Genomic DNA, 27004 nt, shown 5'->3' with positions numbered 1-27004 from the left:
AAAGTTCATCAGATAATTCTAGCAATTTAGAATATCTAGTAATATAAAAATTCAGATAAATCTAGTAATATAGGAACGCTGTTCAGAAGGAAATTTTAAAATTAAAAACCTGTTATAGTGTTACAAATTTTCATCTATTTTTCCATACTAATTTAAGCGTCTAATTCAATATATTGAATATTACTTATTTCATTCATTTCATATCACGTAAACGATTCAAGGGAAACTAAAAAAATTTTTTATAATTAATTTTTATAACATTTTCTCTCATTTCAGTTTTATTTCAGACATCATTGAGATAACTTCAACTTGAAAGTAAAGTGCAGATGACATTCTCATAAAAATGTTATTTTATTTAATATCAGCTGTTTTAATTAGTTTGATAACAATTCTTTATGGATTTATTAAATATCGTTTTACATATTGGGAACGTAAACAAATTCCACATAAAAAACCAAAATTCCCTAAAGGTAATATGACTGGAAATTTTTTAATTGATTTAAAAAATCTTTATGCAAATTTGAAAAATGAGAAAAATCAATTTTTTGGGGCGTATTTTTCATTAGCACCTGTTGCAATAATCACTGATTTAAATCTTATTCGATTAATATTAATTAAAGATTTTGAATATTTCTCAAATCGTGGAATGTATCATAATGAAAAGTATGATCCACTATCAGCAAATTTAGTGACAATAGATGCCGATAAATGGAAAAATCAAAGAACAAAAATTTCACCGACATTTTCATCTGGTAAAATGAAATTTATGTTTCCCACAATCAAAGCAATTGGACAAAGATTAACAGCTCATATTGAAAAATTCGAAGAAAAAGATCTTGATATTTATGAAATTGCTTCTCGTTATACTATCGATGTAATTGGAGCTGTCGCATTTGGTATAGAATGCGATAGTTTGTCAAATCCAAATTCAGATTTCTATAAATATGGTATTAAAGGAAATGAAAAACGTGAAGGTCGTAACCCTTTAAAAATGATGTTAAAAATACAAGCACCAAATTTAGCAAGATATTTGGGTATTAAAGATACACCAAATGATGTTATAGAATTTTTTGTACAAACTGTTGATAATACAATCAATTATAGAAAAAAAAATAATGTTAGAAGAAATGATTTTATGGATATTATGATCGAAATGAAAAATCAATCGAAATTAAGTTTCAATGAAATAATAGCAAATTGTTATATGTTTTTTAGTGTCGGTTATGATACATCATCTATAACATTAGCATTTTGTATTTATGAACTTGTAATGAATAGTGAAATACAGGATAAAATTAGAAAGGAAATCCGATCAGTATTAGATAAACATAACGGAGATTTATCATGGGAAGCTCTAATGGAAATGCCATATTTAGAACAAGTTTTAAAAGGTATGTTTTTATTAATTCTTCTAAAACCAAATGAGTAATAATTTTGTTAATCAATTCTTAAACCAATTGACCGAATATTCTTTTTACATTTGTAGAAACTTTAAGAAAATACCCAGTTCTGGCAATGTTAGGACGAGTAGCAACTAAAAATTATAAAATTCCAAATTCTAATTATATTATTGAAAAAGGTATTCCAGTAATCATTCCAATTTATGAAATTCATCATGATGAAAATATTTATCCGAATTCAAAAGTTTTTGATCCTGAACGATTTTCTGACATTAATGTGGAAAAAAGACATCCAATGGCTTTTCTTGGATTTGGTGATGGTCCCAGGAATTGTATTGGAATGAGATTTGCAAAATTACAAACTAAAATAGCTCTTATATCAATTTTAAACTCATATAAGTTATTCAAAAGTGATAAATTACAAATTCCTTTGATTTATAATACAAAAAGATTTCTTTTGTCACCACAAACAAAAGTTTGGATAAAATTTAAAAAATTGTAACTACAATTAAATTTACACTTCGTCTATTTAAAAAAAAAAGTCTGTAAATAATACTTTTTATGGAGCATCTGAATTAAACGAAAGAATAAATATTCTGCATTATTATACAAAGTTAACATACCAATATAGAAGTATCTATTCATATATGTATTATTCAAAACTATTTCATTAATTATATTTAATCTTGAAATTAGATAACTTCTACTCTACATATGGTAAATAGCTAACTACTAAGTTTAAATTAGACATTTTATCAACAACAAATTTTCTTCAACAAATAAATATTTCATAAAAACAAACTTTAATAAGATTATAATCACCGGTACTCATGCACCAGAAATACCTACTTAAAAACACATAAACTGAATGAAGTGATAAAGAATTTATTTAAAATTTATAATTAAGATAAGTAAATTAATTGCTTTAAAAAAGTTTAAAATAAAAACATACATGATTTTATGTAGTTATTAAGTAAAAATTATTAAATTATATTCTTTTAAAGTACGTAGTTAAAGATCAAACGCATATATAGAACTTAATGTGTCACCCTCCAGTACTTCATACGTTTAACTTTTTTATTTTAAACCACAAACCGTGTTTGCTTTGTCTTAGAACAGCTGTTTCATTTAAAACAATTGGCACTTTTAAATTATCACCAGGATGAATTTCAAAATTTCTTAATAATGTCGCTAAACCTAATTTTGCTTGCATTTTACCAAATCTCATGCCAATACAATTCCTTGGCCCATCACCAAATGGTATAAAAGACATTTGGTGTCGATTTTGCATTTCTTCAGCTGTAAATCTTTCTGGCATAAATTCATTGGGGTTCTTATAATATTTTGGATCTCTATGAATGTCGGAAATTGGTATAGTTATTTGTGAATTAGCAGGTATGATGTAATCTGTATTTAAAACTTTATAGTCTTTAACACAATGCCTATGTAACTCTATCAAAGGTGGATACATACGAAGCGTTTCATTAATTACTTGTTCCAAATATACCATTTCTTCTAAACAATCATATGACATTTTACCATCATGCTTCTCTAAAATTTCAATTATTTCATTTCTTGCTTTATTTTGTACCTCTTGATTTAAGCACATTTCATATAATGCAAAACCCATTGTTGTTGAAGTTGTTTCAAAACCAGCAATAAAGAAAACAAATGTATGAGCAGCAATTTCTCCGAATTCCAAACCATTAGGATTTGCATCAGTTCTTTTCATAGCTAACAATAAATCCATGAAATCATTTCTTTTAATATTATTATTAGTTCTATAATCCATTGTTTGTCGAACAATTTGAAAGCAAAATTTTTCAACATCAACCGGTATATTACGTATACCAAAGAATCTAGCAATGTCTGGTAAATTTCTCCTTAAAGCTCTAAAGAAAAAATTTGATTGAATATTTGTAACAGATTTCCTTCCAAATTCACGAAATTCAGCATTTGGATCTCTTAAACTATTACATTCAACACCGAATGCAACATTACCGATAACATCTGTACCATATCTTGCCAAATATTCTTTCATTTCGATTTCATTGCTTGTATTAGATGCTTCACTTAAAACATCAGCCAAACATTCTGTAATTTTTAATACAGTTGAAAACATATATTTCATTTTACCAGATGTAAATGTTGGTGATAATTTAGATCTTTGATCTTTCCAACCCTCTTTATCCATAGCAAATAAATGTGCTGATAACGGATCATTTTTTTTATTGTGATAAAGTCCACGTTCTGGGAACGTATGAAAATCTTTAATTAAAACATTTTTTATGAGATCTAAATCCTTTAGATAAACTGTTGGATTAAACATTAAATACATTCCGAAAATTGGTTCATTTTTAAATTCATTATATAATTTTGTAACATCCGACATATAATTTTTTGTTAAATTTCCCATTAGTGTGTATGGTTGCCGATGCGGTATTTTGTGTCGTTTGAAAAATGTTATTTGACGATAAATAAATAAAATTAATATTGTAAGGATTGCCACTAAAATGGTAGTAATCCAATTGATGACATTTAAAATCATGATTGAATTTTTTTCTCGAATTTAGAAAAAACACACGTTATTAGACCGCAACTTAATAGTCAACTAACTGTATTTTAAAATTTTCGTTAACATTTAAATACTCCAAACAATATAAAAATGTGGTTACTATTTGTATTTTGTTTTAAAAATTGCGATGAGAATGCTACATTTTATCAAAAAGATAATTTAAAATTTAATTTTGTTATAATGTAGATAAGATTTTAATTTTTTCAACAGTTTTTTTGACTGAAAAAATGTTTTCCATTATTTAGGTGTGCATTTAAAAAATAAATCATGCAAATGTACTAGTAAATAATGAATGTACAACAAAAAAATATAATTATATTTCGTCACCTAGAGATGACTCTTAAAAATTGTAGCGATATCAGAATAACATGAATTAAAGCCGAGAATAATGACGTATAGAAACAATTGATAGGTAGAAAATTTTGCAAGAAACAAATCAATAGTGCAAACGAATCTTCTATTATTTCAAAAAATTTCGGAAGAAGCAATAATATTTTTTAACTTTGAGGCTTCTTGAAAAATTGATGTTTTTGTGTATTGTTTTTGAAACTTTTTAAAAATAATCACCATAATTATTCTCATAAGTAATGGGGCTCAGGTTAGCTTGTCGAATGAAAAGTTAAAGACTGATAATTTGATTATAGTAAAGTTATCCCCGGAAAATGATTGTTTATAAATTTGTTGCTGTTAAGGTAACTGATCACAAAGCGACAAAAAATGGTATTAACAAAATTATTAATTAAATTTTTCTAAAATACAGCAATAGTAATCAGCAAAACGGGCCATTTTGAAATGTGTTAACTGCTGCACCAGCCACGTGAATGTATAATATTAAACAAACTTAAAAAAGCTTATTAGAAATCGGTATTCCGAGATTGTTACGGATAAAGTATTTTGTGATTAACGAGGGAGAGAGCTTGGTATCTATTGATTATTTGAGAATTATTAAATATGTTAACTGCTAGATAATATTCGAATTCGATACTTTCGATCTATTTAAACCACACCGTAATATAGGTCTCGCATGAATTTAATTTAGCAAACTAAAATAAAAACAATTTAATTTATAAAAAACTTTATTAATTAAAAATTTATTATCTGATATCTACCTATAAAAATTTACTTCTTATTTTACCTAAACAAAAACACTTATTTAAAAAATTTTATTTCTTTCTTTTTAATAGCTAATAATAATTGGGAAAATTTTCTTTTATAATTATCTTCTCTAATTTCAGTTGAATTAAAATGTTTACTAAAATTTCTTTTAAATAAATAACAAATAGGATTATTAAAAAATTTAAATGGCAACATAATTTTCTTTGATTTAACAACAATACTTTTATTATTATTGTTACCAATTTTATTTTTATAATTTGTATTTAAAAAATTTCTAAATAATTTGAATGATTTTATAAATTTTGTAATGTTATATGATTTATTGAGTAGATTTTTATTACAATTTTTACATAAATTAATATTTTTGTTTTCAATATTTAAGAATTTTTTCCATTTTGGTTTCTTAGTGAAATTTAACAATTCATCGAGGTTATAGTATATGAAACAAAAATCTTTTGTTAATTCACACATTATTTTTATTTCATCAATTTTTTCCAATATTAAATTAAAAAACTGAAATTTATATTTTGTAATTTTCTTCATTTTATTTAAACAAACATCTAATCATGATTCAATTTTATTTACTTTAAACCATAGTCCTGATTTTGATTGCCTTAATACAGCATTTTCATCTAATTCAATTGGTATTGTTAAATTTTTTCCAGGTTTAAAAATAAATTTTTTTAATAATATTGCTAGACCAAGTTTTGCTTGCATTTTACCAAATCTCATGCCAATACAATTTCGTGGACCATCACCAAATGGTATAAAAGACATTGGATGACGATTTTTCATTTCATCACTATGAAAACGTTCTGGTATAAATTTATCTGGATCATCAAATAAATTTGGATCACGTTGTATTAATGAAATTGGTATAACAATTCTCATACGTTTTTCTATTATTAAATTTGTATCCTCAATTTCATAATCTTTAACAGCTCTTCTATTTAATTCAATAACTGGGGGATACATACGAAGAGTTTCTATATGGCACAAATATAGTTATAAAAAAAATTAATACCTTATATGTACGAAATTTTCTTTATGTAATGCAAAATATTGTAAAATATCTTTAAAACCGAATATTTTCTACATAAAAACAACATCAACTCAAATTCTAAAATTTAATAGCTTATATGTATATATTTAGATATTCATTAATCACTATAAGTACCACTTATCAAATATAATAAAAAATACGATTCAGACGACGCTTTAAAGACAATCAGCTAAACTTGATAAAATACTATTTCCTCGAAACAAAATATTTGATTTCATACAACATCGCATACACGCAAATGTACACATTTGTATTGAAAATATTAACGATCCACGTATACATAATTAAATTTTGCTTCCAATACAATCTAAAATTTGGAGAGCAATATGTCACTATAGAATTTTTGGACATATTGCACTATGAAGTTAATTCAAAAATTCTATAACTTTTTTTAAAAAACATATCTCACATAAATCATGAGAAAGCTCTTATAATCAAAATTTTGAAGTTCGTGTAATAAATGAGTGTATACACTTGAAGAAAAAAGCTTACTAAAAGGTGATAATTTTTAATTATTTTGGACTCACTCACTTACATATGTACATATTTTTGAATATTATTTTATAATACCCTATTAATATTAATTATATTTTTTATTTTAATTTTGTCTCACCATTAATTACTTGTTCCAAATATACCATTTCTTCTAAACAATCATATGACATTTTACCATCATGTTTCTCCAAAATTTCATTTACTTCATTTCTTGCTTTATTTTGTACCTCTTGATTTATACACATTTCATATAGAGCAAAACCCATTGTTGTTGAAGTTGTTTCAAAACCAGCAATAAAGAAAACAAATGTGTGAGCAGCAATTTCATCAAAGCCTAAACCATCTGGATTTTTGTCAGTTTTTCTCATTTCTAATAATAAATCCATAAAATCATTTTTCTTTATTTGACCATCTTGTCGATAATTCATTGTTTCACGTACAATACGGAAACAAAATTGTTGTACATCAATTGATTGATTTCGAATTTTAAAAAAACGTGCTATTTGTGGAAAATTTGCTTTTAGAATTCTACCAAAAAAATTTCCAACTGATGCATTAACTGCTTTTCTACCAAATTCACGAAATTCGGCATTTGGATCTTTTAAACTATTACACTCAATACCGAATGCAACATTACCGATAACATCTGTACCATATCTAGCCAAATATTCTTTCATTTCAATTTCATTATCATTTTTATTTAAAATTATAGCATCATTTAAGGCTTCAGCTAAACGATTTGTTATTTTATCGACAACCGAGAACATATATTTCATTTTACCAGATGTAAATGTTGGTGATAATTTTGATCTCTGTTCCTTCCAACCTTCTTTATCCATATTAAATAAATGTACTGATAGTGGATCATCTTTTTTATTTGTATAAAAACCACGTTCAGGAAATGTATGAAAATCTTTTATTAAAATTTTTTTTATTAAATCTAGATTTTTTATAACAATTGTTGGATTAAATAATATATACATTCCGAATATTGGTTTGGAATCATTTTTAAAACATTCATATAATCTTTTTACATCTGATAAATATTTTCCAGTCATATTTCCTTTAAGGAATTTTGGCTTTTCATATGGTATACCATGATTTTCAAAATAATTCATTCGATTATAAATATAATACAGAATTCCTGTAACCAATACAGTTAAAATTGTAAAGATCCAATTTAAAAGACTCCACGTGATTATCATCTTAATGTATATATAAATATGTATGTATATATATTAATTTTAAAGCTAGAGAAAATTTTGGAATATTAAAATTAATTCTTATAGGGACAAGAGTTCTGAATTAACTAAAATATAATCAGTTTCTTTAATTAATTTTTATATTCTTTAAATTAAAAACTATATTTCAGTGTTTCATGTTTACAAGATAACATTTGATAGTGAACTGATAAAAAAATTCATTTGTTTTCTTTTATTATTATACAATTGTTAAGAGCATGTATAAAAAAATATACAAATTTAAAATAAAAATATCGCAGACTATTACATGTACACTAAGGAAAATATTTCAAACTTTCAATCAAAAAAATTTTGTGAATAATAAATAAAGCCCTGAAATCAAACCAAAAACCAAAAATATTTTAACCAATGAATTTGTTATTCCAAAAATTTTAAATAATCTCTATACTAAACTCCAACACCATTGTAATAAGGAACTAGTAAATCAATCTCGAAAGCAAACTATAATTATATTGATCCAAAAATTATTCTAATTTATTATTTTTTTTTCTCTCTGTTTTTATTTAATTTATAAATTAAAATAAAATATTATGTATAAAAAAAGTTTTGTTCACCCGCTTCAACAATTCGATATAGAACTAAATTAATAAATAGTTGCCATTTCACTAATCCATACAGAAAATTTCTCTCAGTATTTAGTGACAAGAAACAATACAAAAAAAAATTTTTTTGATCCAAAAATACCTTATATACATGTGTAAACAAAAAGCTCTTAATAAATAAAATTCACTGTTTTTACCTACCTACCTATGTACATGTATGTTTACAAATTACATATATGAATGCTCATATATGATTAATAAAACACCTATATGTACGTATAAATCAGATTACCTTTATATTATAAAATTTATAATATGCCTGTAAAGAGCGTCAATTAAACAAATTAAAGAAATGTTTTAATTGTAAACTTTTTTATCTTTCATATTAAAAATATTATTAACACAAAATAATACTAAATATTTTTCTAGCATAATACAATATCAAGAAAAATATAAATAAAAATTTTAAATGACCTTGAACATTAGTCAAGATTTTAATTTTGTTTTTTATAACTTTAATATTTTTTTTTATAAAGATTTTATAATTCTTATAAGGTGTTATATAGTGATTTACTATTATTTGATAAATTACATATAATTAAGACGCTGTAAATCCATTCAAATAAATTTGTTCATATATTTGCTATCCTATTCCCTGGTGGGTAGGGGAAGTAGAAACACGTTAAGAGAGAAAAGAAAAACAAAGTCTGAAGAAAACCCAAAAAGTAAAACCTCTAAAGGCAATGTAAAAAATTCATTTTCTGTTTTATCAGAAAACTGGATCAATAATGGATTCGCGTATGAACAATTTGGAAACCCTGTGTGAGGAGCTGAACAGAATATAGTTTCAAATGGCACCAGGAAAGACAAAATAGGTATGGTTGTGTACGGAACAGATGAGGAAGAATTGGCTAGAGAAACCAATTGAATTTTTAAAACCAAAAGAAATTCAAAGAAGATAAAATTCAAGATTCACCACAAACGGAACCAGTAATAGAAATGAAGCACTAAAGCAAAAAAATATTCACCAAGTATTGACAATACTCAACTTAAAAAAAACAATCTTCCGCCGGTAACTGTGAGTAATATAACTAATTGCACGCAGTTAATAAGGATCCTCAAAGAGGAAAATATTGACGTAAAACAAATGTTGAAAATTAAAACGAACAATTAAATAAAGCTGTTAATAAAGCCACAGGATATTAAGTGTGAACTTATCCAAAGAGGTTTCGAATTCGTAGATGTCATAAATAAAACTAAAAAATAGAAAATGACTTGAATACTATTATAAAGTTACCCCTTTTTATGTTGTCGATTATACCGAAGACATAAATAAAATATATAAAATAAAATATCTTTAGCACATGAGACTAAAAGTTGAATCTCCTAGAAGTAATGGGTCCATCCCGTGATGCAAGAGATGCCAGAGGATACACATACACAAAGATAATCATAGAACGGCAGAATGTAATAAAACAATTAATTTTCAAGCCAGGTGTGTAAACTGCAACGGAGTACACCCTGCCCCTATCATTCTACTAGCAGTCTGACTTATTAGCCTACTGATGCCAACAAAGCCCCGGATCTTATTAAGTTTTTTATAACTAAAAGATTTGCGTGAAATTCTTTAAATTTAGAAAATGATTTTAATATGAATTTCGATCACTCTGCTTTCATATTAACTCTTCGATCACTTCTTTGTTTTTCTTCAGGGAATGTAGACAAAAAAACGGTAAACTAATGTTTAGTCAGTTTGACTATTTTTGGGAGTTTAAGACCTTCCAAATGCGTTTTAGGTTGGGTTATAGTCCATCAGTATTCATAGGTCTGACGACAGTTTGGTTTCGCCTATTTTTTTTTTCGATAATTTTAAACATAATAAATTTTTTAAGAATTTTGAATTAATTAGAATTTGAGTAAAATTATAATAATTTATTTAAAACTCTATATACGAGTGCACTACGACTGTTCCAAATATGTAGTTGCTAAAAGTAGCAAAGCCGCAAAGAGAATTCTCAATTTTCTTTTCTCTCTTAACGACCTCTATGAGTTAAGATAAAAAAAAAGAAATTAACTCAACTGCCGAAATCGATTTAGAAGTTTGTAAATAATTTTTTATGTCTAATTAATTGAAATTACGGGTTATAATAATTTTGCTAAATATTCTTAGTCTGTTGAATCAAATTTTACTTCTTTGGAAATATTTTTAAACTATAACATTAGGGTTTATTGTTTATTAAATTATTTTAAAAAACATATTTTCAATTTTATTTATTTTTAAACTAATTACTACAATAATTTTGATAATTTAATATTTTAATTTTTTTTTAAATTAATCATTTTCTCTTGTTTTCAAGTAATTTATATAAGATGTTAACAAATTGTCAATTTTATATCCTAAAGTGGTTGTACAAAGTAATTTTGAAGCACCGATCATATTGCCAAAACGTATATGAAAGAATGTATTTCCAGAGCTCCAAAAATTTAAATCTTGATAACCATAGGATGCCAACATTTCCTAAATACGAAAAAAAAAGAAATCAAAATAAAATACATGAAATTCAAAAAAGCATATTTACTTTTGATCTAGGATCAATAATGGTAAATCCGTTTCGATTAATTGCTATTAAAATTGCTTCGGGCAAAGAAGCATCATTTGTTTGTTTAACAACGAAGAAAGTTGATCCAAAAGTTTCTTGATGTGAAATTTCTTTTAAAAATTTATTTTTTGCTTCGACCTCATTCAAATGATTTATGCAATTTAATTCTTTTATTATAACTCTTTTCCAATCATCTGGCTTTTGTAAATAAGCAATATCTTCCGGAATCAATTTAGATAAAATATCTTGCGTTTTCTGTCCTGCTTGGAAATTAGTACCAAACTTAATTAAATATATTAAAGCACCAAGTTTTGCTGCTTCTTCTTTATTAATTTTATAATATCCCATTAAATATTTCGGTAATTCTTGATAAAAATGAAAAATTAAATCAGCGATAGCATCACGACCAATTTGTATATTAATCCACAATTTTCTCATAAAATATATTTGATATTTAAAATGTAAATTTGAATCACCAGAACGTGAAGGCATTGTATCTTTTACCCACTTTTTTATTTCAACTAAGAAATCAAATATAAATTCATCTTCTGGTATAGAAAATGCTTTGTCAGATATTTTTATGAATAAACTAAAACCTTCAGTTGATTTTAAACTCATTCTTTTTGCTATATCAGCCATTAAATCGGAAGCACGAGTTGATGATTGTATTTCGAATGCTTGATCTGTATCATCTGGAAAATATATTTTATGATATATATGTTCACTGCGATTTTGTATTGCTTCAACTTCTACGATATATGGTGGATATTTTCGTTGACCAACAGATAAAGTTTTACGTACACGTTTTAATGATTCTAAAGCAATAGGATGAGTACGTGTTCTTAGAAATTCAGTTAATTCTTTTAGAACTAATGTTCCAGGTGTCATAATACCAGTTGCTAACCACATTAAATCCCATGCCCGTTCTTCACTGTAAAATATATTATTTTCTGTTAATTGTTTCATTATTTGACAATAAACTTCATCTCGTAAATCTTCATTAGCTAATGGTTCTTTAAAGATATGATCGGTATTAACAGAAACCATTGCACGTCCAGTTTCACCCATATACTAAAATTTATAAGAATTAAATAAATTAATATTGCATATACAAATTTTTACTAGTATACCTTTAAAATGTAACTAAATATTCCAACAGCAATTTCAAAAAGTTTCGTTTCCTTCTGAAGTTTCTTTAGTAAAGGAGCCCGAATTATGTCTCGCGAATGCTTCCATAAAGTTTCATTTTTTTCCCTAATAGCACGCATTGATTGAGAATTATATTTAGATCTAAAATTCAGATAAAACTTTTTAAAAATATTTTCATTAAATAATTTAATTTTTGCACGTCAATTGTTACCCTATATTTGCTCGGAAATGGAATTCAGCAAATTTACGTAATGTATACATTTTTTGACGTTGTAACGTGTTATATTTAGCTTTAAGATTTCTTTTAGACGTAACAATTGATCCTTCTCTAAATATCTTTAATATGCTTTCCGTTGGCACCATTATAGTTGGTAAAATATAGATCATATCAGCAGCAAATAAACCTTGTTTTCCATTACATTCACCTTTAAACCATGAAGATGGTGGTGCTTTCATTATTTCCGTACCATTTATGCCTTTAGAGAACTTTATGAAATCACCCTTGTGAAAATTTAAATATTCATCAGATTTCTCCGAACTGTTTAAATAATCATTTGTAGCTACAGCATATATTGAGCGGGCTTTTAAATTCTCAAGAATTGATGAAATTAATTCTGAAATATCTTTCGCTTCAAAACATTTAAATGTATAATTCTCTTTTTGGATTGTTTCTATGGAAAATTCATTTATTGTAATATTTGAGTCAATTGCATCTGATTCTTGAAGATTCACTGCAACAATTTCAGGATATGAATATTCAGCCTAAATCAAATAATTTGTGTTATTTTTTTCTTCGAAATTTTTCGTTTTTAAAAAAAAATAAAAGTATCACCTGAACTTGTTCACTTTCATCAATCAAAAATATACCAACAGAATTTACAGCAATTATAATATTATCAGTTATTAATTGTGCTCCAGATACTCTGACAGTTTCAAAAAATCTTGAGAATAACATTGGCCAATTAAGCTGGGCAAATACTACAATATCTTCCTTAGCATTGCTTTGTGGAATTTTATTCTTTACATAATCGTTTCTATTAAAAGCTTCAGTAATAATACGTTCCCAATTTTTTAATGCTTTATCTCCCGATTTTAATAAATCCTTTGGTAAATATTCTGGTAAACATTCTAATAAAATCTAAAAAAAAATTTAAATAATTTAATTTACATATGGCATAAAATTCCATATAATTATACCTTTGGATTCAGCACATGTCCATGGTCAGCATAATATTGTAAAGCACATATCATAGCCAAATCTTTTTCATTTTTACAACGATATTCACCAAAATTTATTCCACGGACAATCTTTTCATGACGGATAATGAAATTAAAAACAAAATTATGATTTAAAATTAATAAATTTATACTTGGTTGCTTATAAGATATTTTCACAGCAAATTTTCATAAATTTTGAGATAATCTTTTCATTCACAGGACTTTCTAAGTATTGAAAATTAAAATTTGCATTATTCTTATTAAACTCTCAACTTTAGTTTTATTAGAACTTTTAAGTTTGATTTTTAAATTCTAAATAAAACAAAGTAAAACAAATAAAATGCAACAGTTAGGAACATTAAAAAATAATTTTCATTTTTGACAGCTTTCATTTTTATAAAAAATCTAAAGGTTTTTTTTATTAAACTTTTAAAATGACTACAAATTGCTTACTTGTTTATATATTAAATTTGTTGCAATTTGATCTATAGATGGATTATACCAGGGTGAGAAAATTTCTTTTCTTAAATACAATTTACAAACAGTTTTTCGTTCACTAACACCACGTTCCTTTGCATATTGTTCACAATTAGAGATCGCATCCATAATATGTTCTCGTCCACCACCCAATGATAAAACTTTATCAAATGATGTTACAAATATTGAAAAACCAAAATGATCTAAAATCCCTACATTATTAGCGATCTGAGTGATAGCTTCTTTAGCAGTAGATGCTGAATCCACTTGTATTTTTTTTATTGAACCATCCATTAAAAATACGTTTAATGTAACAACATCTTTATTACGATTTGCTCGTAATTCCAAATATGATGGAGGTTGAGTCCGAGTACCATTCTAAAATATGATATACATACATTCATGGTCGTTTTTGACAAATTCTTTTTAAAAATGCTTGCTACATTTAAAACACGTATTATAATTTACCAATAAAGTTCTTTCTAATAAATTTTCACAATAAGGAGAGTATAATTCCGGACCACATTGAATAAAACGACGTAAATATTTTTCGAAACGAGATGATGGTGGAAAACTCCCCAAACATAATGAAAGTAAAACCCAACCTCTTGCAAATGATGTTTGATATGGGTTGTTTGTTAATTGTTTACAAATTTGACAATAAATTTCATCCCTTAAATGACATTTAATTTTTTTTTATTTACAATTTTTAGCCACCCATGATTATTTGTATAATTGAATACCTTAATTGTGGTTTTAAAATACCGTGTCCAATGATAAAATGAGTTTTTTGTAAATTTGAACTTCTCTGTTCTAACCATTGATGATAATATTCTATTTCTTCGCTATTATCTAATGCTTTTCGTAAAATATCTGGTAATTTCGTTTTTCTTTTTAAAGTTTTTCTAATTAAACGTTGATGGCCAGTTTCATTATCAGTAATGGAACTCAAAGCATCTAAATAATCTTTACTAGAAACTTGATTTTTACTTAAATTTACAGTTAAACGGTGCATAATAGATGGTTTTGATTTTTTTAATGCTTTTGATTTCTTTTCATAAACATCAATTTCATCATCAACATCTTCTTCTTCTTGATCATCATCAAAATCATATTTTGCTTCAGCCATGTCACCCATAAATCTTAATAGAGTTATCCATATTGCCTTAATGGTGAATAATATATATGTACATAAAAATATAAAAATTTAATTGTGATGCATTAAATATATTTAATAATTTATTGAAAAGCATAAAATTGTTGTTATGCAAACCTGTGCTGATATAACATCAACCGGTATATTGTGATCTAATAGAGAATTTTTCAATGGTTTTTTACTATAGTGAAATGACACATCCGTGTTGAAATATATCGCTGCAAATTTAGCAAAACTATATTCACTTAAATCTTCTATAATAATTTGCCTTTTCGGTAATCTTATTGTACCATCTTTAGAAATAGCATGATATGGTTCCGTCAAGGTGTCGCGTTTTCTCTATAATTTTTTTTAAATAACAAGAATTTTATATAATATTAAAATATTTGTATTCACTTGTTATAATTTTATTATTAGCATGTTGAAGAGAAAGCTTTGAAATTATTGTAGTTTAAGTTATATTTCGACTAATATAACTAGTTCAATAATTATATTAAGTTGTATTTGCAAAGATATCAGTTATATTATTTTTTATCTTATTAAAAAAAATACCATTTTTCGCATAAAGTCGACTCCAATATGCTAAAAGATAGTTTTAATTAAATTTTATATTTTCTTTAATTTAATTATAAATCCAAATTTCCTCTTTAAAGTCCCTATTTATTAATTTTATTATAAATTTAAATTAGATTTTTTATAAAATTGAAATCTTTAATTAGCAAAAATTTATATACAATGCCTTGGAATAATTGCGTATGTCCAATAATTTCATATAACTTCAAATCTACTTTACTTATGTATTTATCTTTGATAATGCAATGGAGACAACAGTTTTAAAATTTCAATGAATTTAATGAAAACGAGTTTGATGTTTTAATAATTACATTAATTCTATTATTATTACATATGTATGCATACGAACATATTAACAAACACTATTAAGTATGAAATAATTTACGTACCATTAGCTTCCCAAAAATATTTTGTGTTGAAAATCAACAAAAGTTTTCCTATGTAACTACACATATATATATATACAAAACTAAAGTTTTACATGAGAAAGAAGTTTCCGCTTTTATTTCAAGATGATCAAAATTTTGTCAATGAATAAGTTATGCCAAATTTACCTGTACAACTCTCCCGAAAATTATGAGCATTTAGTGTAAGTAAAGATGAACTCTTGCGAATTCCAAATACAAATTAAATTAAATTTAAGTTGAAAATTTATGTTTAGATTTAAATTAATATGAAAATGATCTGCTGACCACCAGGCAGCGGATTATGTATTTAAAATCTCCAAACATAAGATCACGGCCAATAATTGGTTTTATGTGATTAAACTGTAAAGATGGTGTCACAATAAAATATTAAAATTTCTTGTTTCAAGTTTAACATCTTGACCTTCTATTAATGGGTGTAATAACCTAACCAAAAATTTACATTCCACTTTGAATATTTACATGTATGAGTATGTACATTATTACCTATGTATATTATGTACAGAGTTTTGTAATTTAACATAAATACAAAATTCAGTTAGGAAAATATTTTGCAAATTTTGAATTTTGATGTAAAATGGTGTAAATTTGTGTAATAAATAAACATTGTGTTTTTTTTGCGTATTTTGTGTTTATTTCTTTTCCAATGTTTTAATGTTCTAACTATATTTACTTTACAAATTTATATACAATGAAATAAATATTATTTCAAATTTAATATTATAATATAATTGTATAATATTCTATGCAGAAATGAGTTTAAATAAAATAAAATTTTTTTAATAAATTCGAGAATAATTTGTAAATGAAATGATCTGAATATAAAAGAGTATGACTATATATAATATACTTTTGTAAAATTTTATATACAATTTTTTAAATAAAAATTTAAATTATACTATATATTACTAAAAATAATTTTTTTTTAATTTTTTTAGCGTAATAAATAATTTTGAAATTTATTTAATAATTTAATTACCAAGCCAATTTTTATACTTTAATAATACCGTAAGCAAATATTTTAAATGAAATTGAAAACAAATTTTATATTATATAAGGAATATATACGAGTATATAAAATGAGGAAATTTTATATATCATATGAAAATAACTACATTTATTTAAAATTATAATTTAAAAGTTATTATTCTTACGAAATATATAGAAAAAGTTTCGTTAAAGTCTCGAGTTTTTAAACTTATAAAATTCCAAAAGCATAAACTGTATTGAGGTGCCGAAATTAAAGTTGACTATATAGTGAAATTAAGCTAATTGTCACCGAAGCTTTACTTTTAACTGTGCATTTGTAAAGCTATAGGACCGATTAGTTTTTTTTTTAATGTTATATTTGAAATCACATTCGCGATTCATATGAATAAAAGCCAACTGGTCTAGACAATAACTTACTCGGTATTATTTTTTTCATACGACTTATCTCTTCAAAGTAGACTAACATATCGCTTACACTTTCTGATTCATTTTCCAAAAATTCAAATGCTCTATCGACAACTCTTCCATGATCCTCAGATGTTATCACTGAATTATCACCTTTTTGACTTCGTCTTGCACTTTCTTTATTTGTTGTTATTAATGTTGTAATTTGTTTATTTAATTCCATTAAACGTTTTTGGTAAATAATATCAGCTTCGTTTTTCCAATTTGATTTTCCCGATTTTTTAAGTTCTTGTTCATCTAATGCCCTTTGCACTCTTATTTCTTTCAATTGTTGACTATACTTTGGCAAAATATTATTAAAATGTCTACGAAAGACGTTACCACGACAATGTGCTTGCAATTTTATGATACGATCTCGTTTTTGTTTATAATTTAATGTATTTTCACGGGACTTAATACATGCTTGCAAACGATTAAAACCACGTCTCATTACTACAAAACGTTTACGTAATTTATATCCACGCCATGTTTTTTGTATCATAGTTGCTGCATTACGATATTTTTGTAAATAGCGTTTAAATAAAACACGACGAAATCCCCGTTGTATTGTTATTATATGTTTTAAATAAATTCTTGTTCTTTCAGATTCTAATAGAATATCATCAGCATCCTTAAGAAATATTTTATTATTACCAAATTGATAATCAGATTCTTGTGGTAAAATTCTACTACAAATTTTTTTAGAAGCCTCTACACAATCAGTTTTATGAGCAGGTGCTATACCACTTGTTAAATGCCGGTACCTTTCAACAAATTCAAAATAAGTATGACGTATTGGATATCCTAGACGACGAATTCTTGCTGTTTCCATCATACCTGAATAACGTAATTGGCGAACACACAATCCTTTATCGAAAACCTAAAACAGAATAAAAGGAAACAAATAATTAATAATATAATTAATTAATAACAAAATAAATATTATTTTTTACATTTGGCATTTTATTTTCATTTGGTTTTATGCAACGAACAAATGATGGATGACACGCTAATAATGTTTTCATCAATAAATCCAATGAACTACGAAATTGAAATGAAAGGGTCACTGCTTTTTTAGTTGTGTCCAATGCACTTTTATCATTTTCAAATATCTCTAATAAATATGGATTCGTTGTCTTTGAAATCAACTCTTTAAGATCCAAACTGAAAGAATCTCTATTTTTTTCAAGAAAACCTATATAGATACATAAAAGAAATAAGTACATTTTTATAGGTTTTATATAGCAACAAATTATTTACCTTTAGGATTATAATAAACTGTTCCTGCATAATGTTGGATACCGAATATGTGATCATTAGATGATTTAGGTTTTTTGTAAATGGTTTTTGTTCCATGAGTAGAATGAAGCTTTTCAAGTAATGTGTAATCAGTTCCTGTATTTAATTAAACAAAACAAAATCAACATTACCATAAAATTATCATGAGTTTTTATAATTTTTTTTTGAATTTTACCTTTTGGAAATTTGGTCTCCTCATCAATCAGCGACATAATGTTTAAAGTTTTCAAACCAATCAAATCCAAAATATTTTGATTATCAACAAAATCAATCATTTTCCAATTAATACCCTCATTTTGATACTCAGCTTGTTCCAACTTTATTTTTTTTAGCAAATAATAGAAAATAATTTAATAACCATTTGCCCTAAAAAACTAAACAAGGAAAAATTAAAAACAAGTAAAAACTTACCTTAAAAATGTGTTTTACGAAAAATTGTTGTAAATTCTCATTGGCATAATTTATACATAGTTGCTCGAAACTATTTGAATGGAAATTTTCAAAACCAAAAATATCCAAAACGCCAATCGATTGAAATTTTTTGTTATTATGAACGTCTTTAAAAATGGTTTCATTTATTTTATCTACAATTCTCAAAAAAATTCTTCCATAAATTGCTTTCACAAATGCATCGCGACCATCAATTGCTGCGTCTTTAGATAAAGAAGTAATAACTCTTTCACCTTGTACAAATAAAGTTTTTTTAGTTAAAGCTTCGCATAAACTATGCTTTTGCATTCCCAAAAAATTTGCTATCCTTGTAACATTCGTGTTATCGTTAATTTCAGATGAATCCATATTTTGTGTTACAGTTCCTTTAATTTTTAAATTTCCTAAATGCAAAATTGCTGCCAATAAACGAAATATATTCCAAACTTCTTCTTCTCTAAATGCTAAAACTTGTAATGCAGATCGTATATCAGTTAATTCTTTAGCATCATCACGGCCCTCACATATAACGTTACCACCTTGAGTCAAATAATAATATTTTGTAGCATCTTCTAATTCTAATTTTCTTTTCTCATCTTTATTAAGACCCGCTAACATCGAATAGAATATATGATAATTACGTTCATTTTTAGTCTGTGCAACTAATCTTGATTTCTCTAACAAATATTGTTCAATTCTTGCTCCTTGTATTGCTCCAGTATTGTTAAAGTAAATATCAATGTATTTACCAAAACGTGAACTGTTATCGTTGCGGATTGTTTTCGCGTTACCAAAACCTTCCATAATTGGATTTGCTTCAATTATTTGCTGTTCTATCCATGAATGTTTGCCACTTATTGCTGCTAAATATTGCAATAATAATTTTGTACTTTCAGTTTTTCCAGCACCAGATTCACCACTAATAACAATACATTGATTACATGATTCCCGTTTCATCTCTTGGAATGCATTATCACCGATTGCAAAAATATGTGGTGGTAACTCACCAATTTTTTTATTACGATAATTTCTTATTTCACGATTTGTATATATTGGAAGAACTTCATATGGATTTATGGCAACTAACATTGCACCAGTGTATGTCTAAAAAAATTTAAAAATAACTCTTCGAATAATGCTACTTTGGATTAGTTCAAATTCTTTTTTTTTTACAAAATTATTTATTCTTGTGTATGCATGTATGTACTTACATAAATTTTCTTATTCTTATACCGTATGTGTAGATTTCGTAGAATTGCAAATTCTTGTAGATCGCCTAATGTTATCATATCTTCAACACCATTTTGTGATGTAACATGCATTCCTTTAATTATATCGGATGATGCTATCCATACTTCGTTCCCTTCGTCATCTTTGATTAGTGTACGATTTTTATCGGTGCGTAATATGCGTCCACCAGTTGGAACTGAAAACTCATCTAAATGATTTGATGGTCGAACCCAAACATAATCAACCTGAAGATTTAAAAATTGCATTATTCATATTTTTGAAAACTTTGGAAATAAAATTTTGATTATTTATGTAATTTCGAATTGAAAAATAATACTAAAAAAAAAAAAAAAATTTTAAAAGTTTTGACTCATTGATTTTATGATTATAATTTTTTTTATTTTTAAAAGCACTTTACAAAAATTCACTTTAACATTTTGAAATTCCCATAGGAACATAATAACTGATTGAATCACTATTTTTTAATAATGAAATTTCATTTATGTATGTATAATGAAGTGCAAGAATTCTTATCGCTCTTATCAATATATAAAAATTAATTTTATCGCAGCCTACAACAAAAATCTTTTGTGAATTATGTTGCCATTAAAAAAGTCTAATCATAAATATTTTAAGAGCTTAAGCCCAATTGGCAATGCGTACAAATACAGTTAGTTTTAAATATACATAACCAATATACAGCTACATATATGTAAGTACATAAGTACAAAAGGTTTCATGACCGAAACTGCCTCTAAAATTAAAGAAAAATAACACTTTTACTAGATGAAATACAGAAGAAATTTTTAACATAAAAAATGTACAAGTACTAGAGTATGCCCCAGTACATAATTATATATGTATTTCGTTGAATATTTAAACTAAAATTCAGTTACTATACATAAATTATTAATTTATAAATAAACAAGTGTATAATATTATATAACCAAAATAATTATATACATATGTAAGTAAATTTATTAAATTTAATAAAAAACAAAACTTGTTCTTATCGTAAGAGAGCAAAAAAAAATATTAGAGTAGGTACTTCATTAGTTTCCTTAGTAATACCTAAATATAGATTAATCCGTATTATTAAAAGATTCTTATGTATCGCAAACTTTGATTTAAAATATCATTCTAATGATAACTGAAATACTTATGTGACGTATTAATTTGTTGGGTTTGTTACTAAATTTTGTGTTTAGGTGTAACTGAATGGTTGGTGTTTATCTGTTTTATGTAATGTAAACTTATTTGACTCCAAATCACTATGACTTGGTTTAATTTAATAATGTTTAATACTTTAACTTTATTCAACAATTTTACGGAAAAATATCTTTATAATTACATACTACAAACTAAATTCAACGTAAGACAAGTTAATTTAATGTATCTAAATCCACTTCCATTAATTTTTGAATGACAAATATTTACATATGTATGTTTGATTACAGTAGATATAATTTGTTGTCCAATACGAACTACATTGACATTTTATTTGGTGTTCAAAATTTATCTTAATTGTTATATAAGGACTTTTCATAAACGCAGTATATTGCCACACATAAAAACGAAAACTTAAATCATAAATTTTTATGTTCACAAAGAAGTGTTGCTATAACTTAATTTGCTCATAAACTTACTAGTTTTTTTGCAATATAGGCAAGTTGGTATGTTTATCGCAGTTAAATCGTATAAAACTATAAACTGCCTCAGTTTTATAGAATCATATTACGTTTTTGTACTACAAATTTCGTACATAATACAAGTACATTTTAAAAATTTGTTATACGAACTGTTATACTTATTAATATACATAATTGTTATATATGTACATATATAGTTAACACAAGCTTCAATAGAACGTATTTTCAACATACTCGTATAGGCAATAAAAAAATTTTATAAACATACATGATTATACACAATATTTTCAATAATTAAAAAATCAAATTAAATATTTTATCAAAAAATAAAATCTAATATCAGTAAATTGATAAAATTTGCTGTTACATGTCATTTCATACACACACATATTTTTATATTATATTTGTATTTTTTTGTGATTTTTTAATGAACTTACATGTTCCTTTTTTGAAGTGGCCATGCTAATTATATTTGATATTGTTGCTTTTTTTATATTATTTATTTTTTAATATCAAACCTCAATTATTATTAAATGAAAATAATATACAATAAATTCTGGAACTTATATTTAAAACATTTCAAATAATTTTTGAAATATTATTTTTTTTTTAATATTTTTTAATGATCGCATAAAACTTAAAGTAAGAAATTCCGAATTGAACTGAGTAATTAATAAAAAAATTTTATTCAATAAACCTATCAGTAAAGAAAAAAAAAATAATCAAAGTTTTGATAAAAAAAATTGTTCTACAATTGAAAAAAGGTATTTATTGAATACAATTAGATAAAAAAAATTTATTTTGATTACAACTCAGTTACAAAAATTTTTAATGTTATACTGTAGGTATTTTTAATGTAGGTATAAATATGGGTATTTGTATGATGATATATATATATATATATATATATGTGAATGTGTAACTATTATTAATAATATGACTTATGTATATATTATTATTATTAATTTATATTTGTAAAATAATATTTGTATAGATTAGATACAGAGAGCACGAACATCTCTATGAAATATGTTTGATATCTATAATATTCAATTCAGCATTGAATAATATTGGTATATATATTTGCACAATATACAAAGAAAAGAATATTGAATAGACACTTCTTAGAGACCTAAGAAGTGAACACAACAAAATTATATTTCCCTTAAATTGTACAGAAAAATGCACCTGACTTATATTGGACTTCCAAAAATTTACCAGTTTAACATACACCAATTTGTCATCACTAAACTTCAATCCAATTTAAATTTTAACCTTTGTCCGTATTATTGCAATAAGTTTAAATTTCTTAAAAACAGTCTTTCTTATCTTTATATAGGTAATATTTTAATTAGCAATTAGCATTCCGACAATTCTTTTATAATTCTTTATAAAAAAAACTCAGACGCTTGTTAACGCTTATTTAAATCCAAGACAAAGTCTTGAGTTTAAAAACGTTTCCATTTTACTAACAGTGTGAGCATGTACTGTGTAAATTTTTTCCTAATTAGTTTTTTTAAATAAAGATTCTTTCACAATCATAAAAAATATAAATAGTTAGAATACTCTTACGAGTATTAATCATGTAACGCCTTTTGTAAAATTTACCTTTTTCAAATTTTTTTAACATCTACAGGTAAATGAATACATTATTAATTAAAGTGTGAATGCAGATTAAAATGCGTTTCCCAAAAACTGATGTTTTATTTCACAAATTTAGTGTAATCATTAAGAAAGGAAAAGTGAAAGGAACATACTTGCAATTTAAAAAATAAATCAAACCGCACGAAGTTCACGTTTTTCGTAAATACAACTTGAGATAAACCAAGTTTTCTAAATTTTAACCGCTCAAATAAAACGGAAATGGACTCATGAATCTATATTCACCAGAATAAAAACGCTTCCACTTTCACATATTATGTATATGAATTTTTGGAAATGTCAGAACTATTAATTATGGCATCAAATAAATAATTGTCAAATTGGCAGTTGTCAAAAGTCAATCTTATCGAAGTTTTTTTTTTTTTTGTAGAAAAATTTAATAAAAAAATATTACCAATATAATACACTCAATTATTTATTGGGCATACTATTTTATAGTTGAAAGGAATTTAAATAATTCTGGGCTACATTAAGAAAATTATTTACAAATTCAAATACTTTAAATGTCTGCTGGTACCTCACAGGTAAATTTTGGATTGTTTAATTTTTATGATGCAATGTTTCCCAATAAAGCGTATTTTGATTTTAATACTCACATATATTTAAATTTTTGTACAGGGCCCTAAACTCTTAAATGGGTTCAAGCATTTTACCCGTTTTGATAAAGGATTAGGTGCTCAATTACCAGAGGCTTATAGAAAGTTTTGGAGAGAATGGAAAAACGCTAAGCCAACAGCAGTTCATTATATACCAAAAGAAGGGACGTGGGAAAGAGACGAGTTTACTGGGCTTGTAAAACCAATTCAAGATGTACCAATTCCTTTAATTGATGTACCAGAATCAAATAGAGGAATATGGGGTGGTGAAGCAGTAATCAAGGGATTTCAGAAACGTAATCAATATAAAAGAAGAGTGCCACATTTTTGGGTTCCACTTTTAAGACGTTCTGCAGTGTATAGTGCCGTTTTAGACGAATATATGTCAATGGTTGTAACTGAAAGAACCATAAATTTAATATTCGAAAGCCACGGATTTGACCATTATTTATTGAAGACCCCAGCTTGTGACTTACGTTCAATATTAGCATTAAAACTCAAGGCAAAAATTTTGCAAAGTTTATCAAGTGGTTGCCCAAATTTAAAAGACCAACCTGACAAACAAGCTTATGTTCTAAAAGAATATGGAAAATATCTAGAACAGGTTAGCGAAAATTAATTAAAATTTTGATCATTTATACTGTAAAGTTGAATTTTTAGTACACTAACGAAGAAATAGAATGGTACGGATTAACATTTAACGAGGCGATAAATAAATTGAAAGACCAAATAAAAGCGGAAAACCCTGTGGTTCCTCATAAAATTGAATTTCGTAAGCAGTTAATTGAGCAATTGAAAAATGCAAAACTTACCGAAGGTGACCAAATTCTCAAAAGTGAAAAATTAGAAGCGGTTAATATAAAGTAAGTTCCATTTTTTTTATTATTAAATTAATTACCAAGATCATTTTTAGTGAATCTTCGTCTAGTTGGTTTTCTAAAATGAACCCATTTGGAAGAAAGCATGAAAGCTAATTAAAAAGGGAAATCTTAGAGAAACTTAATATATTGAGTTCGATTGTTTGAAATGTTAGGACTAATTTGTTAATAAAAGCAAAACAATATTTATCAGCGTTTGTTTTTCTTTGTTTATATTTTCCTTTTGCGAGGTATGCATAAGGTAATTAAAAAAATAATGTAATACGTAATAAGGATGTTTAATAGTTCCTAGTTGGTGGAACCGAAAATTGTTACTTAGAATGCTTACAGAGAGCACATGTTAACAAATTTTTGTTTCTATGCCTTAACATGTTAAAAAAAACAATTTGCTTAAAAATTTTTAATATTTATATAAATCCTTGTAATAATCTATGTACCTAATGTCATTCATATTTATAACTTTATTGCCAGCTCCGGATATGGCCATGTAATTTAATTTTTTACAATACGTCACATTGTAAATGGCTGGCAAATCACTTTCAATTTTTCCAACCTCTTCTCCATTTAAAGCATAGTATAAAATATTTTTTGACTCGCCAGCTATCATTACAGTTTCATCTATAAAATCACAATAATGTATTTTTCCAGGGAACGGGAAAGCTTGAATCATTTCGGAAGAAGGTAAATGCCAAAGCGAAGCCTGCGTTCCGCCTCCGCATATTAGCCAGTCGTTATATACGGCAACACTCCCTTGCCAATTCCCAAATTCTGGTCTGTATAATTTTTGCTCTTTATATGGTTTAATTTTCTTCAGAATCTGTTTAGTATTTATGTCCCAACAAATTATTTGACCATCTTCAGCAGCAGAATACAAATTTATTTCATATAACTGAATACAATGAATGTAATTAGTGTGTCCTTTGAATTCGAACAAAATAGTTTTTGATTTTACACATATCTGGTAAATGCTATTATTCCCACATCCAATAAATATGCTGTCATTAGAATCGTCTGACAAAATACAATTGATATCGCCGCAACCACTAATTTCTATTTGAAAATATGTTTTGTTGACTTCTACCTTTTCATTTAGCCATTTATACGCAGATATTAAGGAATCTGTTCCAACTAAAATTAAGTCTTTATAAAATAATAAACTCAGTATTGGTCCAAGATTTAAAGAATAGCATTCAGTATCTGCAGTCTCACATCCCTCACTTAAATTTTGTACAAACAGATCTCCGTAATTATTTCCGTAAAACATCCATTTCCCATCGGAAGAAATTGTTTGAGATAGAACCGTATTGTAAAGTACCTTTAACTTATCCGATACCATAATTCTTTGTAAATATTATTTAAAAAAATATTTTAACCAATTTTGCCGAAAAAATTTTGTTTATGCACAAAAACAAAACGCCAAATCGTATTTTGACTTTTTGAAGTTTTTCTTTTGCGAACTTTACTGTCAGCTGCCATATGTTTGAACTTCAACTTAAAATTTTTAATACATCAAGATGACATTCAGAAAAACGTTTTGTGTTTCAAAAAACTTTTGATTTGTGTCTACACTGTGGGTTATTCTAGATTTAGTTTGGTTTTTGAAAGTCCACATCCTTGGTTGGTGGTCATTTCCCACAAATATGCTGGATTCAAATGTATTTTTCAGCCCATTAAAAACAGCCAATGACCGTCAACCAAATTTGTAAACAATAAAAATAAACATAAAAACTAAAGGAAAACCGCGACATCTATTGCCAACATTACACAAATTTCCCA

The 27004-nt window shown here is 25.9% G+C and overlaps 5 protein-coding genes across 6 annotated transcripts; 2 read left to right on the top strand and 3 right to left on the bottom strand.

Annotated features, from left to right (window-relative positions):
- Positions 1–297: 297 nt before the first annotated feature.
- On the top strand, positions 298–2125 carry LOC129608263 (probable cytochrome P450 6a20). Of its 2 annotated transcripts, XM_055519656.1 has the most exons (3): positions 298–470; positions 567–1391; positions 1487–2125. In XM_055519656.1, the coding sequence occupies exons 1-3, from the start codon at positions 344–346 to the stop codon at positions 1900–1902; spliced, it is 1368 nt and encodes a 455-aa protein (XP_055375631.1). In that variant the 5' UTR covers positions 298–343; the 3' UTR covers positions 1903–2125. The 2 variants fall into 2 exon arrangements, with proteins under 2 accessions (XP_055375631.1, XP_055375630.1); XM_055519655.1 differs by having other exon boundaries at positions 298–1391.
- A 140-nt stretch (positions 2126–2265) lies between these two features.
- Positions 2266–7920, bottom strand: LOC129608436 (uncharacterized). The gene is made up of 4 exons (XM_055519930.1): positions 6768–7920; positions 5661–6077; positions 5099–5110; positions 2266–3962 (listed from the first exon to the last, which is right to left on the bottom strand). The coding sequence occupies exons 1-4, from the start codon at positions 7852–7854 to the stop codon at positions 2461–2463; spliced, it is 3018 nt and encodes a 1005-aa protein (XP_055375905.1). The 5' UTR covers positions 7855–7920; the 3' UTR covers positions 2266–2460.
- A 2886-nt stretch (positions 7921–10806) lies between these two features.
- LOC129608262 (myosin-VIIa-like) lies at positions 10807–22715 on the bottom strand (the record flags this gene model as incomplete). Its single annotated transcript, XM_055519654.1, has 17 exons — positions 22530–22715; positions 20425–20688; positions 19196–20317; positions 18960–19101; positions 18746–18880; positions 18439–18680; positions 17517–18365; positions 15171–15392; positions 14641–15062; positions 14366–14570; positions 13874–14275; positions 13400–13510; positions 13035–13340; positions 12414–12964; positions 12184–12343; positions 11033–12124; positions 10807–10971 (listed from the first exon to the last, which is right to left on the bottom strand). Coding segments are annotated over exons 1-17 (6414 nt in total), but the record flags the coding sequence as incomplete, so codon positions are not given.
- Positions 22716–24086: 1371 nt separating this feature from the next.
- Positions 24087–25413, top strand: LOC129608316 (39S ribosomal protein L28, mitochondrial). Its single transcript, XM_055519766.1, has 4 exons — positions 24087–24278; positions 24373–24954; positions 25011–25213; positions 25264–25413. Exons 1-4 carry the CDS (start codon positions 24258–24260, stop codon positions 25322–25324), a joined length of 867 nt encoding a protein of 288 aa, XP_055375741.1. The 5' UTR covers positions 24087–24257; the 3' UTR covers positions 25325–25413.
- A 26-nt stretch (positions 25414–25439) lies between these two features.
- On the bottom strand, positions 25440–26655 carry LOC129608315 (THO complex subunit 6). Its single transcript, XM_055519765.1, has one exon. It carries the CDS (start codon positions 26562–26564, stop codon positions 25629–25631), a length of 936 nt encoding a protein of 311 aa, XP_055375740.1. The 5' UTR covers positions 26565–26655; the 3' UTR covers positions 25440–25628.
- Between the last annotated feature and the right edge of the window lie 349 nt (positions 26656–27004).

The sequence above is a fragment of the Condylostylus longicornis genome, unplaced genomic scaffold, assembly GCF_029603195.1.
Source record: "Condylostylus longicornis isolate FDR11 unplaced genomic scaffold, ASM2960319v2 ptg000031l, whole genome shotgun sequence".
Taxonomy (NCBI): Eukaryota; Metazoa; Arthropoda; class Insecta; order Diptera; family Dolichopodidae; genus Condylostylus; species Condylostylus longicornis.
Note: the sequence above shows the minus strand (reverse complement) of the source record. Positions and strands in the feature narration are given on the sequence as shown.

Excerpts from the sequence above, each read along its gene's own strand:
- LOC129608316 (XM_055519766.1), top strand. The coding sequence starts at position 24,258 with ATGTCTGCTGGTACCTCACAG. Across the intron at positions 24,279-24,372 it reads TGTCTGCTGGTACCTCACAG|GGCCCTAAACTCTTAAATGG; the intron begins GTAAATTTTGGA and ends ATTTTTGTACAG. Across the intron at positions 25,214-25,263 it reads TTAGAAGCGGTTAATATAAA|TGAATCTTCGTCTAGTTGGT; the intron begins GTAAGTTCCATT and ends GATCATTTTTAG.
- LOC129608315 (XM_055519765.1), bottom strand. The coding sequence starts at position 26,564 with ATGGTATCGGATAAGTTAAAGGTACTTTACAATACGGTTCTATCTCAA.
- LOC129608436 (XM_055519930.1), bottom strand. The coding sequence starts at position 7,854 with ATGATAATCACGTGGAGTCTTTTAAATTGGATCTTTACAATTTTAACT. Across the intron at positions 6,078-6,767 it reads TTTGGAACAAGTAATTAATG|AAACTCTTCGTATGTATCCC; the intron begins GTGAGACAAAAT and ends TGTGCCATATAG.
- LOC129608263 (XM_055519655.1), top strand. The coding sequence starts at position 344 with ATGTTATTTTATTTAATATCAGCTGTTTTAATTAGTTTGATAACAATT. Across the intron at positions 1,392-1,486 it reads TTTAGAACAAGTTTTAAAAG|AAACTTTAAGAAAATACCCA; the intron begins GTATGTTTTTAT and ends TTACATTTGTAG.